General features: G+C 45.3%; 1 protein-coding gene across 1 annotated transcript in view; it reads left to right on the top strand.

Annotated features, from left to right (window-relative positions):
- The first annotated feature begins 755 nt into the window (after positions 1–755).
- Positions 756–14,383, top strand: part of LOC144595561 (interleukin-18 receptor 1-like) — a 38,059-nt gene continuing 24,431 nt past the window's right edge. Inside the window, exon 1 of the mRNA XM_078403106.1 lies at positions 756–818. Within this exon, the coding sequence (XP_078259232.1) occupies positions 790–818 (29 nt within the window). The 5' untranslated portion in view covers positions 756–789. The remainder of the gene's footprint in view (positions 819–14,383) is intronic.

Here is a 14,383-nt window from a genome sequence, read left to right as displayed (position 1 = left end):
AAAACTCACAGCACCAACCTGACCCTCTCTCTCTCTCTCTCTCTCTCTCTCGCCTCGCTGCTACTTCCAGGAAAAAAAACTTCAGAACTGTTGACGAACAGGTTCTTTCCATCAGCGACCAGGCTCTTGAACCACAGTGCACACCCTAACCACAACCCTACCTCAGCACCAAACTACTATAAATCCTTCCAGGTTGCAAGACCCACCACTCCGGCTTGCACCGTCATGGTCTGGTCGCCTGGTCCTAACGGATAATTGATTGCATCATTGGTTATTGCATATTTATTTGTTGAGTTGTTGCGTCCAAAGCTGAGCAAGTAAGAACGTTGTGGTTCCATTCCCGCAACAGATACTGTCGACTCTTGAGAAGTGGGAGAGTGACACACCCACGCTCCTGGCGGAAGGAAGTCATTTTGAAAACTGAAACTCACTGCTGTTTTTCCCCCCATAAAGGATGGAGGAGTCCGGAATGTGCGCTTCCATGCTGCTAAAGTAGCGGCATTGCGTCGAACAATCCTGGGCACTGGGCAGTCGAAACGGCAGGGACTCTTGGTGACCCATTTATGGCTGTAAGTTAGTCCATCTGATACAGTCTCAAACTTCACGGGTCGCCTGCCTTCCTGAAGCAAACAACAACAACGACAACAAAAAAGAGCAATGGGAGAGTGGAGGAAGGAACTGCAGATGCTGGTTTAAAACGAAAATAGGCACAAAAAATAGGCTGGAGGAACTCAGGCAGCATCTCTGGAGAAAAGGAACAGATGACCTTTCGGGTCGAGACCCTTCTTCATGCCCTTTCTTCAAAGAACGAGTAACAGGTACTGTGCTGGAAATGGGCGTGTAAGGTCAGTCAAGGCGTGTGAGTAGCCAGCGCCAGCGCCAGCGGGTAGTTAGTTGTTGCATCTCTCTCTGCTGGTCTTGCCTGTGGCCCCCGGCCAAGGGGCTTGGGGGCGGGTAGCACGTCCCGGGACACCTCGCCCCGCAGCCCACTCTCGTTATCTCACCTTGGTTTTACCAAGAATTTGCAGTTCTCCTGCTTTCTAATCAAAACGTCTATCGCTTCAGCGTTTTCCGACCGCGAGGACGTGCATTTTCGAAAGGTTTGTTATCTCCAGTGGTCACACTTCATCCGCCTTTGTTAGTGAGAGAGATGCCGCCAGTGATACAGTGAAGCCGCCAGTGGCAGCGTTGAAATGTATGTCTCTCCAAAGCCGGGTGGGTTACACTGTGGACTCACTCACTGCTCAGGCCACCACGTCCTCCACAGAAGGGGCTTAGAACATAAAATAAGGCCAAACACACACACAAGGTAGTGGTGGTGGAACTCAGCAGGTCAGGCAACATTTCGGACCGGGAGCCTTCTTCAGACTCAAGACTATTCAATACTTTAAACACAAGGAACTGCAGATGCCAGTTTACAAAAACAAAAGCCTGTCCGTATTCTCCAAAGATGTCGCCGAGTTACTCCAGCACGTTGTCTCTTTTTTTTTTCTCTAATAAGGCCTTTTGCCGGTACTGGAATAACTCAGCGGGTCAGGCAGCATCTCTGGGGAACATGGGTAGGTGACGTTTCGGGTTGGGACCCTTTTCTTAGAAACAGAGAATAGGTGCAGGAGGAGGCCATTTGGCCAGCACCGCCATTCATTGTGCTCATGGCTGATCATCTACAATCAGTAACCTGTGCCTGCCTTCTCCCCATATCCCTTGATTCCACTAGCCCCTAGAGCTCGATCTAACTCTTTTAATTTCATCCAGTGAATTGGCCTCCACTGCCTTCTGTTGCAGAATTCCACAAATTCACAACTCTCTGGGTGCAGCTCTTCTTGCAGGTGGGGGCGGTTTGGGGGAAATTTGATGGTTAAAACGCAAGAAATGACAGTCCCGAATGAACAGGTGTTTCCTCATCTCCGTTCTAAATGGCCTACCCCTTATTCTTAAACTGGCCCCTGGTTCTGGACTCCCCCAACATTGGGAACATGTTTCCTGCCTCTAACGTGTCCAACCTCTTAATAATCTTATGTTTCGATAAGATCCCCTCTCATCCTTCTAAATTCCAGTGTATACACAAGCTGAGCCGCTCCAATCTTTCAACATATGACAGTCCCGCCATTCCGGGAATTAACCTAGTAAACCTACGCTGCACGCCCTCAATAGCAAGAATATCCTTCCTCAAATTTGGAGAACAAAACTGCACACAGTTCTCCAGGTGCGGTCTCACTAGGGCCCTGTACAACTGCAGAAGGACCTCTTTGCTCCTATACTCAACTCCTCTTGTTATGAAGGCCAACATTCCATTGGCTTTCTTCACTGCCTGCTGTACCTGCATGCTTTCTTTCAGTGACTGATGCACTAGGACACCCAGATCTCGTTGTACGTCCCCTTATCTTAACTCAACACCATTCAGATAATAATCTGCCCTCTTATTCTTACCACCAAAGTGGATAACCTCACACTTATCCACATTAAACTGCATCTGCCTTGCATCCGCCCACTCACACAATCTGTCCAAGTCACCCTGCAACCTCATAGCATCTTCCTCACAGCACCACCCAGCTTTGTATCATCTGCAAATTTGCTAATGGTGGTTTTAATCCCTTCATCCGTCATTAATGTATATTGTAAATAGCTGCGGTTCCAGCACCGAGCCTTGCGGTACCCCACTAGTCACTGCCTGCCATTCTGAAAGGGACCCATTTATCCCCACTCTTTGCTTTCTGTCAACCAATTTTCTATCCATGTCAGTACCCTACCCCCAATACCATGTGCTCTAATTTTGCCCACTAATCTCCTATGTGGGACCTTGTCAAAGGCTTTCTGAAAGTCGAGGTAGACCACATCCACCGGCTCTCCCCTGTCAATTTTCCTAGATACATCCTCAAAAAATTCCAGAAGATTAGTTAAGCATGATTTCCCCTTCGTAAATCCATGCTGACTCAGAACAATCCTGTTACTGCTATCCAAATGCTCCGCAATTTCATCTTTTATAATTTACTCCAGCATCTTCCCCACCACTGATGTCAGACTAACTGGTCTATAATTTCCCGTTTTCTCTCTCCCTCCTTTCTTAAAAAGTGGGATAACATTAGCTACCCTCCAATCCACAGGAACTGATCCTGAATCTATAGAACATTGGAAAATGATTACCAATGCATCCACAATCTCTAGAGCCACCTCCTTAAGTACCCTGGGATGCAGACCATCAGGCCCTGGGGATTTATCAGCCTTCAGTCCCATCAGTCTACCCAACACTATTTCCTGCCTAATGTGAATCTCCTTCAGTTCCTCCGTCACCCTAAGATCTCTGGCCACTAGAACATCAGGGAGATTGTTTGTATCTTCCTTAGTGAAGACAGATCCAAAGACAGTTCAACTTGTCTGCCATTTCCTTGTTCCCCATAATAAATTCCCCTGCTTCTGACTTCAAGGGACCCATATTTGCCTTGACTATTTTTTCCTCTTCACATACCTAAAAAAGCTTTTACTATCCTCCTTTATGTTATTGGCTAGCTTACCCTCGTACCTCATCTTTTCTCCCCGTATTGCCTTTTTAGTTATCTTCTGTTGCTCTTTAAAAGATTCCCAATCCTCTGGCTTCCCACTCTTCTTTGCTATGATATACTTCTCTTTTATTTTTATGCTGTCCTTGACTAGGAAGAGGGGATGTTCAATGAGATCTGGGTGTCCTAGTGCATCAGTCACTGAAAGGAAGCATGCAGGTACAGCAGGCAGTGAAGAAAGCCAATGGAATGTTGGCCTTCATAACAAGAGGAGTTGAGTATAGGAGCAAAGAGGTCCTTCTACAGTTGTACCGGGCCCTGGTGAGACTGCACCTGGAGTACTGTGTGCAGTTTTGGTCTCCAAATTTGAGGAAGGATATTCTTGCTATTGAGGGCGCGCGGCGTAGGTTCACTAGGTTAATTCCCGGAATGGCGGGATTGTCGTATGTTGAAAGGCTGGAGCAATTAGGCTTGTATACACTGGAATTTAGAAGGATGAGGGGGGATCTTATTGAAACATATAAGATAATTAGGGGATTGGACACATTAGAGGCAGGAAACATGTTCCCAATGTTGGGGGAGTCCAGAACAAGGGGCCACAGTTTAAGAATAAGGGGTAGGCCATTTAGAACGGAGATGAGGAAGAATTTTTTCAGTCAGAGAGTGGTGAAGGTGTGGAATTCTCTGCCTCAGAAGGCAGTGGAGGCCAGTTCGTTGGATGCTTTCAAGAGAGAGCTGGATAGAGCTCTTAAGGATAGCGGAGGGAGGGGGTATGGGGAGAAGGCAGGAACGGGGTACTGATTGAGAGTGATCAGCCATGATCGCATTGAATGGCGGTGCTGGCTCGAAGGGCTGAATGGCCTACTCCTGCACCTATTGTCTATTGACTGCCCTTGTCAGCCACGGGCTTCTCTTACTCCCCTTAGAATCTTTCCTCCTCTTTGGGATAAATTGATCCTGCAAATTCTGCATTGTTCCCAGGAATACCTGCCAATGCTGTTCCACCGTCTTCCCTGCAAGGGCCTCCTTCCAGTCAGGGACGAGATAATTTAGTGCAGCTTTCAAACGGGATTTTCCAACAGATATGAACATATCTAATAAGTAGGTCATTTAGATGAGCTAATAACACACAGACTATATGGGAACAGTTTATACCACAGACCTCATGATTTCAGTGGTTGGGTTTCTGCTGTCACTGCAATTTACATTTCTTTTGACTTCTTAACATATATCATTGTGTGTTCGAATGTTCGAATGCTTCTTTTGAGCAATTGAAAATTAATGTTGTGCAACAATTGAGTTCCATAGTTTAACAAAATCATAGATTTAAAATCATGGTCGACTAAATACTTAACACAAAGTAACTTTGGTAAAGGATGTGGGTTTAACATTTGCATTTTCCCTCTACATCCGAGTTCACATTTGTTAAACATGACTAGAGGATAGCTTCCCTCTTTAATGGCAGCAACAATTTTACTTGAATGTTTCAGTGAATTTAGCTCATAGAGTCATGCAGCATGGAAACAGACCTTCGGCCCAAATTCCTCACGCTATCCAAGATATACCATCTTCACTAGTCCCACCTGCCTGCATTTGGCCAATATCCTTCTAAACCTATCCTAGTCTACTATTGTCCTTGAAAATCTTGAAAATCCATTATTAAATTTTGATTACGTAATTGTATCTGGCGTTTGAGATTGAACAGCTTATTTATGTTTCAAGTTTCAGAATTATAGAGAGTTGCAGTACAGGAACAGGCACCTAGGCTCATTGAGTCTGCATTGTCAATCAACCCACCCAGTTATGTTACTCCTAAATTAATCCCATTTTGTTATACCATACATAAATGCATCATGTGTAGCTCAAGTACACTAGGTAGAGCAAAGGGGAAGATACAAAGTGTAGAATATAGTTCTCCACAGTGTAACACATCACCTCCATAGAAAGAGGCATTTGTCCTCTGAGGTAGAGGTGAACCAGACAGTACCCTAGCTCAGGGGCCTCCAAACATTTCAGCATGAGGGCCACATTATATATTTGGCACATTTTTTGCGGGCCATAGGAAAAAATAAAGAAATGTTAGTTTTATCAATTTAAGGAGGTTTATATGGCAACAAATAAATGGTAATCAATTTTTAAAAAGAGCTTAAAATATTGGAATTATATATATACCGTACAATTATTTATAATTATTTATAAAACAGAAAAAATACAGTGACCACCAGTGGGCCTGCAGACAGTATAGAAATATCATATGATATAATGGCGGAGTGACCATGTGTGTCACCGTCGCAGCGACTCAAAGGTGGGCACTCCACTATGAAATCATTAATATTAAAAATTATTATAGACAATAGGTGCAGGAGGAGGCCATTCGGCCCTTCGAGCCAGCACCACCATTCAATGTGATCATGGCTGATCATTCTCAATCAGTACCCCGTTCCTGCCTTCTCCCCATGCCCCCTGACTCCACTATCCTTAAGAGCTCTATCTAGCTCTCTCTTGAATGCATTCAGAGAATTGGCCTCCACTGCCTTCTGAGGCAGAGAATTCCACAGATTCACAACTCTCTGACTGATAAAGTTTTTCCTCATCTCCGTTCTAAATGGCCTACCCCTTATTCTTAAACTGTGGCCCCTGGTTCTGGACTGCCCCAACATTGGGAACATGTTTCCTGCCTCTAACGTGTCCAACCCCTTAATAATCTTATACGTTTCGATAAGATCCCCTCTCATCCTTCTAAATTCCAGTGTATACAAGCCTAGTCATTCCAGTCTTTCAACATATGACAGTCCCGCCATTCCGGGAACTAACCTAGTAAACCTACGCTGCACGCCCTCAATAGCAAGAATATCCTTCCTCAAATTTGGATACCAAAACTGCACACAGTACTCCAGGTGCGGTCTCACTAGGGCCCTGTGAGAATCTACGCTATTAGCTGATATAGTCAATTAGAGATATTGTATTTTGTTGTAGTAAAGATGGTTTCTTTTCTTGTTTTAGCTAATATAAAATGAATGCTTATATGCTCATTCCCTCCTTTTATCATTCTATGATAACTATCAAAGCTTAAAACAATAAATCACCTTAAACACTTCAAGAGTAAAACAACGCCTTCATATTCCCTCAGGTGGATAGAAAACAAACTAAGTACAACCAAACTTCTAAATATAATCTAACCAACCTTGTTTAATCTACAGAAAGGAAACTACATCAATACTAGACCACCATTAACACTTCTAAACAATGAACCCTGACACCAGAAAAACTATGCCCTGCTACAATATCTCTTACATGAACTGCTTCTTGCCTGCATCGCCTTAACCCTTTCAGTTCCAAACTCCACACATGCATCATCCTTCTGGTATCGCCCTCCAAAGGCCACATATCTACTACACCTATTCTATTAAGTTGGTCAGCCTCCAAACCACTTCATCTTCCCCTTCGTTGTTATCTCCTAATCTAATAGCCTTCCTAGTCGTTCAAACTCTTCCTTCACACCATCAACATCCTCAGCCTCCTTATCATACAATTCAGTTTGTCTTACCACTAATATTCTTGAAGTACCAATACTTTCTAACGCCATCTGCATTCTTTTCAATACACATTTCAGAATAGCCAACCCCACAAATATACAAACAATTAAAATTCCCAGATACAATGCTATATTAATCAACTTGTCTGACCAGCCTCCGAAACCCCAATCACCCCAACTAGTCGACTCCTTTATGTTATCCATTTGCTCCCTTATCTTTATAATAAAACGAGTAATATTCTCTGTCTGATCCCTAACTCCCATCATACAACTGCCTTTCACTATAGCACAAACACCACCTTCTCGAGCCAACAAATAATCTAGGGCATATCTGTTCTGCATAGTAAAGAGCCTAAGTTCAGTAAGTCCCTGGGTAATCATGTCGAGGGCCCCCGTGGTTGCATTACCCAAGATAGTGAGACCACAAATGAGGTAATTGCGATTATTGGCAGCCAAATAACCTCCAGTGAAGCCTAGACTAAAGAAGCTCGCCCATCCCTATCCCACAGAGCTCCCATGTGATCCTAGAGATGTGGGATCTTTCCACTTTGAACAAAATTCTTCTGAAACAGTTTTAGTCACCAACCTTTGACGAGAGACCCACTGGGAGGGACAGGTTATTGTCATAGGAATCGGGGTTCCTATTGCCACCTCGGGAATGGTGGATTCAGTGGCTGTACCATTAAAGAAAAAGAAAAGGTTTGAATCCGTTAAAAACAAGGTGCCATGACATATTGAATACATGTTTAACTCACCTCCCTCTATCAAGATCCTAAACTGCTCAGAGAACCATCACGCATCTCTGCCACCTCTTTCTTTCGTCATCTGGGTAAAAGGGGACGTATAGTTTCCCACCACCACATGCGTTCTATTGCATATTCCACAGACTAGTTGGATTCCCATAGCAAGAGGAACACAGGTATAGTGGTGACATTTACACTTTCCTTGACCGTCTTTGACCTGACAGGTCCTGTTATCACAAAACGACATCAAGCATGTGATGTTGCTCGGGTTATCAACATATAGCATCCCTCCTTTTCCTGGTGGAAATAATTCTCGGATGACCTGAGGTCATCGTTGGGTGTGAATTTGCACGGTTTGGCGATATCTGTGACCAAACATACATCCTGTGAATGTGAATTATCCTTTGGTAACGGGAGACAAATAGCAGGTGGGGCAGGAAAGGGTTCATAAATAAGGTGGATAGGTTTAGGTGCCTTTATTTTTGCTTTCTCCCTCCAATTATCACATATAAGGTACTTTAGGGGGTCCCATTCTGGTCATGCGGAATAATGCCTGTACTGAGGTCATGGGTGGGTAGCAACAACTGACTGTGGGGAGTACATAGCTGAGTGAGCTCGGAGAAATAAGTTACCTCTTGGGACTTCTCCGAGAAACTTGAGATCACGTTTACATCTCTGTAATGGAGAGACCAGACATAGTTCTATGGGAATCCAACCTACCGCACTTAGACATACATCATCAATTTTTACATTTAGTCCAATAACAAGGTAACATTTTATGATGACAGTCCTTCAACAGTCACGAAAAGTGAAGATGCCTCAAAAGTCCAATACAGGCCTTCAGTCGGCTGACGTTCCATTTTCCAAATCCCTCCGGGTTATCATCATCGCATTAGAGTACATCTCCTTGGCACAGGTGGTGATCGTGGTTAGGTTGGTTCGGCCTGCACTTCTTTCCTCCATCATACCTGGAATCAGCAAGGCTTTAAGACAGATGATCACCAGGTGCATTTTCAGTATACGTTAACCTTGTCTACTCCGAGGAGAGATTTCAGCACGTAGTCTCCTGGTATTATGGACCGTCCCCTTATGTAACTGGTAGTGGCTTCTGTGCATCTTGTACCTGGGAATGCAGGACTGGTAAAGCAGGGGTTAATTGCTGTGCATAAATAATTAATTCATCGCTGAGGGCGTGTGGGTCAGAATAACTTCCACACACTTAATCATAATGTGCCCCTGACAACTCTATAAGATCTACTTATATACACTCAAAGGGTCAATAGACAATAGGTGCAGGAGTAGGCCACTCGGCCCTTCGAACCAGCACCGCCATTCAATGTGATCATGGCTGATCATTCAAAATCAGTACCCCGTTCCTGCCTCTAACGTGTTCAATCCCTTAATAATCCTATGTTTCAATAAGATCCCCTCTCATCCTTCTAAATTCCAGCGTATACAAGCCCAGTCGCTCCAGTCTTTCAACATACGACAGTCCCGCCATTCCGGGAATTAACCTCGTAAACCTACGCTGCACACCCTCAATAGCAAGAATATCCTTCCTCAAATTCGGAGACCAAAACTGCACACAATACTCCAGGTGCGGTCTCACTCCAGGTGCGGTTCTCCAACTGCAGAAGGACCTCTTTGCTCCTATACTCAACTCCTCTTGTTATGATGGCCAACATTCCATTGGCTTTCTTCACTACCTGCTGTACCTGCATGCTTTCTTTCAGTGACTGATGGTCAGTCCAATACGAGTGTCATTCCCTTTGTCTTTCCGGGATTATTTCATCTGCAAATTTCAAAATCTGAGAAATGATGAAAATTTCTAGGAATGCCCCAGACTGCGTTTTTCATCATTTCCTGCAACTTCCATGGGGTGTATACATGCATCACTGCCTGTGCCCCATTCTGTCCTGCTAATGGATTTGGCATTGCTCTCAGTAGCATTATCTTTTTAGTCTTTTTAATTTCCTGCTGGTTCTCAGCCTCGCGTTTCCTTTGCTCTTCGTTGCACTCTCTCACTGATGAATTCAATTACTGCTGCTCCTTCCTCTTCTGCCTCAGCCCTTCCCCTCCTTTCGTCCTCCTTTTCAGTTTCCCGGTCGCTATCGGTATCATCTTCCTCTGGGGGTGCCGATGCCCCCCCCCCCCGATGAGATCTTAGTGGGGCAGTTCCTGCTCTTGGGGACAGGTGGCTAGGGGCATATGGGGGAGGTGTTCTACACCATTCCTGACTTTCCCAATTTACTCCTCATCCTCCTCTTCTATAAACAGGGTCGCCATGCCAGACAAGGAGTCCTCGGGGTTATTTCGCTTAGGTTTCCATTTCTGCATTACCAATTGTTTACAATTCTGTTGGCCAACTGCATTTTTTCCTCCTGATCATCATGTCGTTGGCACTCTGCCAATAATACATCCCAACCTTTCACTACGCCTTCCTTCATACGTAACTCTATCCCTCTACAATTTGGATTATCCATCCAATATGCCAAAACTCCTCCCACACCCCTTTCTTCATATTTCCATTCCTCCTTCCATTTCTTGCCTGCCTCTCCCTCTCTCCCTCCCTCCCTCCCCCCCTCTCCCCCTCTCCCTCTCTCCCTCTCTCTCTTAGCAGCTACTCCGCCTGCTTACTGACTTCAGTCAGTCTACTATCACCTTAAGAATATCTCAAGGGTTAAAGGACTTATGGCTCAGCAGGATAGCTGCAGCGGTTTCAGAAGCAGCCACTCGAGTTTCACTAAGGCCAAGAAAGTGAATCACATCATTCCAGTTCTGAGGTCTCACACTCAACAACTCCTTATATGGGTGCGTGTGAAAATAGGAAAAGTTTTGAAACCACTCTAGGTAAATTGAAGTGTTTCTCCAAAAGCATGTGACTTGTATTAATGGTTTGGTTTCTGAGCATGTGACCTGTATCAATGTGTCTGAAAAGATCTCAACTCAGGGGAGGGGAAGAACAACTTCTCCACGATTGTTTACACCTGTACAACTGCAGAAGGACTTCTTTGCTCCTATACTCAACTCCTCTTGTTATGAAGGCCAACATTCCATTGGCTTTCTTCACTGCCTGCTGTACCTGCATGCTTCCTTTCAGTGACTGATGCACTAGGACACCCAGATCTCGTTGTACATCCTCCTTTCCTAACTTGACACCATTCAGATAATATTCTGCCTTCCTATTCTTACCACCAAAGTGGATAACCTCACACTTATCCACATTAAACTGCATCTACCATGCATCTGCCCACTCACACAACCTGTCCATGTCACTCTGCAACCTCATAGCATCTTCCTCACAGTTCACACTGCCACCCAGCTTTGTATCATCTGCAAATTTGCTAATGGTACTTTTAATCCCTTCATCCAAGTTATTGATGTATATTGTAAATAGCTGCGGTCCCAGAACCGAGCCTTGCGGCACCCCACTAGTCACTGCCTGCCATTCTGAAAGGGACCCATTTATCCCCAGTCTTTGCTTGCTGTCTGTTAACCAATTTTCTATCTATGTCAGTACCCTACCTCCAATACCATGGGCTCTAATTTTGCCCACCAATCTCCTATGTGGGACCTTGTCGAAGGCTTTCTGAAAGTCGAGGGACACCACATCCACCGGCTCTCCCCTGTCAATTTTCCTAGTTACATCCTCAAAAAATTCCAGTAGATTAGTCAAGCATAATTTTCCCTTCGTAAATCCATGCTGACTCGGAACGATCCTGTTACTACTATCCAAATGCTCCGCAATTTCGTCTTTTATAATTGACTCCAGCATCTTCCCCACCACTGATGTCAGACAATAATTGGTCTATAATTTCCCATTTTCTCTCTCCCTCCTTTCTTAAAAAGTGGGATAACATTAGCTACCCTCCAATCCACAGGAACTGACCCTGAATCTATAGAACATTGGAAAATGATCACCAATGCGTCCACAATTTCTAGCGCCACCTCCTTAAGTACCCTGGGATGCAGACCATCAGGCCCTGGAAATTTATCAGCCTTCAATCCCATCAGTCAACCCAAACCTTTTTCCTGCCTAATGTGGATTTCCTCCAGTTCCTCCGACACCCTAGGATCTCTGGCCACTAGAACATCTGGGAGATTGTTTGTATCCTCCTTTGTGAAGACAGATCCAAAGTACTGGTTCAACTCGTCTGCCATTTCCTTGTTCCCCATAATAAATTCCCCTGCTTCTGTCTTCAAGGGACCCACATTTGCCTTGACTATTTTTTTCCTCTTCACATACCTAAAAAAGCTTTTATTATCCTCCTTTATATTATTGGCTAGTTTACCCTTGTACCTCATCTTATCTCCCCGTATTGCCTTTTTAGTTATCTTCTGTTGCTCTTTAAAAGAGTCCCAATCCTCTGGCTTCCCACTCTTCTTTGCTATGTTGTACTTCTCTTTTATTTTTATGCTGTCCTTGACTTCCCTTGTCAGCCACAGGTGTCTCTTACTCCCCTTAGAATCTTTCCTCCTCTTTGGGATAAATTGATCCTGCAACTTCTGCATTATTCCCAGGAATACCTGCCATTGCTGTTCCACCGTCTTCCCTGCTAGGGCCTCCTTCCAGTCAATTTTAGCCAGCTCCTGCCTCATGCCTCTGTCATCCCCTTTGCTATACTGTAATACTGACACTTCCGATTTTCCCTTCGCCCTCGCAATTTGTAGAGTAAAACTTATCATATTGTGGTCACAGCCTCCTAACGGCTCTTTTATCTTGAGTCCCCTTATCAGATCAGGTTCATTACTCAACACTAAATCCAGAATTGCCTTCTTCCTGGTAGGCTCCAGTACAAGCTGTTCTAAGAATCCATCTCGGAGGCACTCCACAAACTCTCTTTCCTGGGGTCCATTACCAACCTGATTATCCCAGTCTACCTGCATGTTGAAATCTCCCTTAACCACCGTAGCATTACATTTGCGACATGCCAATTTTAGTTCCTGATTCAACTTGTACCCTATGTCGAGGCTACTGTTTGGGGGCCTGTAGATGACTCCCATTAGGGTCTTTTTACCCTTACAATTCCTCATTTCTATCCATACTGATTCTACATCTCCTGATTCTATGTCACCCCTTGCAAGGGAGTGAATATCATTCCTTACCAACAGAGCGACCCCACCCCCTCTCCCCACCTGTCTGTCTTTTCTATACGTTGGGAATATTCAGTTCCCAGCCCTGGTTCTCTTGTAGCCATGTCTCAGTGATTCCCACAACATCATACTTGCCAATGTCTAACTGAGCCTCAAGCTCATCCACTTTATTTTTTATACTTCGCGCATTTAAATACAACACTTTAACTTTGGTATTCACCTCCTCTCACACCGGTCACAATTGGCCCTGACCTTACTCTCTTATCCTTCTAGAACTTCCCTTCCCATTCATTCGAGAGTCCTTTGCAATTTCTCCTGTATTCACTTCCCCTTTAATTCCATCTTCATATTCCCAATTTGTCAACCCGTCCCCCCCACTACATAGTTTAAACCGACATGTGTAGCACTAGCAAACCTGCCTGCCAGAATGTTGGTCCCCCTGCTGTTAAGGTGTAGCCCGTCCCTTTTGTACAGGTCACCCCTACCCCAGAAGAGATCCCAGTGGTCTAGAAATCTAAATCCCTGCTCCCTGCACCAGCCCCTCAGCCGTACATTGATATCCCCGATCTCTCTGTTCCTGCCCTCACCAGCACAAGGTACAGGTAGCAGTCCAGAGACAACCACCCTCAACGTCCTACTTCTCAGTCTTCTTCCTAACTCTCTAAACTCACGTTGCAGTGTCTCCTTCCTCTTCCTCCCGACGTCGGTCGTGCCCACGTGCACAACTACTTCCGGTTGATCGCCTTCCCTCGCTAGGATGTTCTGAAGCCGCTCCGTGATGTCTTGAACTCTGGCACCAGGGAGGCAACAGACCATCCTCGAGTCCCGTCTGCCATCACAGAATCTACTGTCCGTACCTCGGACAATGGAGTCACCCATTACTATGGCTCTTCCTGACTTCGGTCTCCCCGGTCGAGTTTCCTTGCCTGGGTTAGAGCTGCCAACATGTCTGCCGCTCGGACTGGAAGCGTCTTCTGCCCCGACGGTTCCCAATAGGGTGTACCTGTTTGCAATAGGCACAGCCACCGGGGTCTCCTGTAGTCCACGTTCGCTCCCCCCTGAAACAGTCTCCCACCTTCGCTCGACCTGGACCCTTGGCGTGACAGCCTCACAGTAGGTCCTGTCCAGGAAACTCTCGCATTCTCGGATGGCCCTGAGGTCTTCGAGCTGCTTTTCCAACTCCGTCACACGTCCATTCAGGAGCTGCACCTGGACACAGTTCTTGCAGGTTGTAGCTCCCAGAAGCTCCAGCGGTGTCCCTACCTTCCCACATCCTGCAGGAAACACACTGCACCAACTTGTCCGCCATTACTTTAGTGTCAAAAAACAATTCAGGCTCAAAAACAAGCGTAACCTCCTCACCTCAGCCTCCTCACCGAAGACTCGCAGCCAAAGACTCGCACTTTTCTCACAGGGCACTTCCCTCAACAGGGCTGCACCCCTTGTGCAAGTCTTGCTTATATCAGTCACTAAATTACTTAATTGGCCAATTTACCAAACTTCTACTTTGATTG

This window comes from Rhinoraja longicauda, chromosome 7, assembly GCF_053455715.1.
Source record: "Rhinoraja longicauda isolate Sanriku21f chromosome 7, sRhiLon1.1, whole genome shotgun sequence".
Lineage (NCBI taxonomy): Eukaryota > Metazoa > Chordata > Chondrichthyes > Rajiformes > Arhynchobatidae > Rhinoraja > Rhinoraja longicauda.
This window is presented reverse-complemented; position numbering and strand designations above follow the sequence as displayed.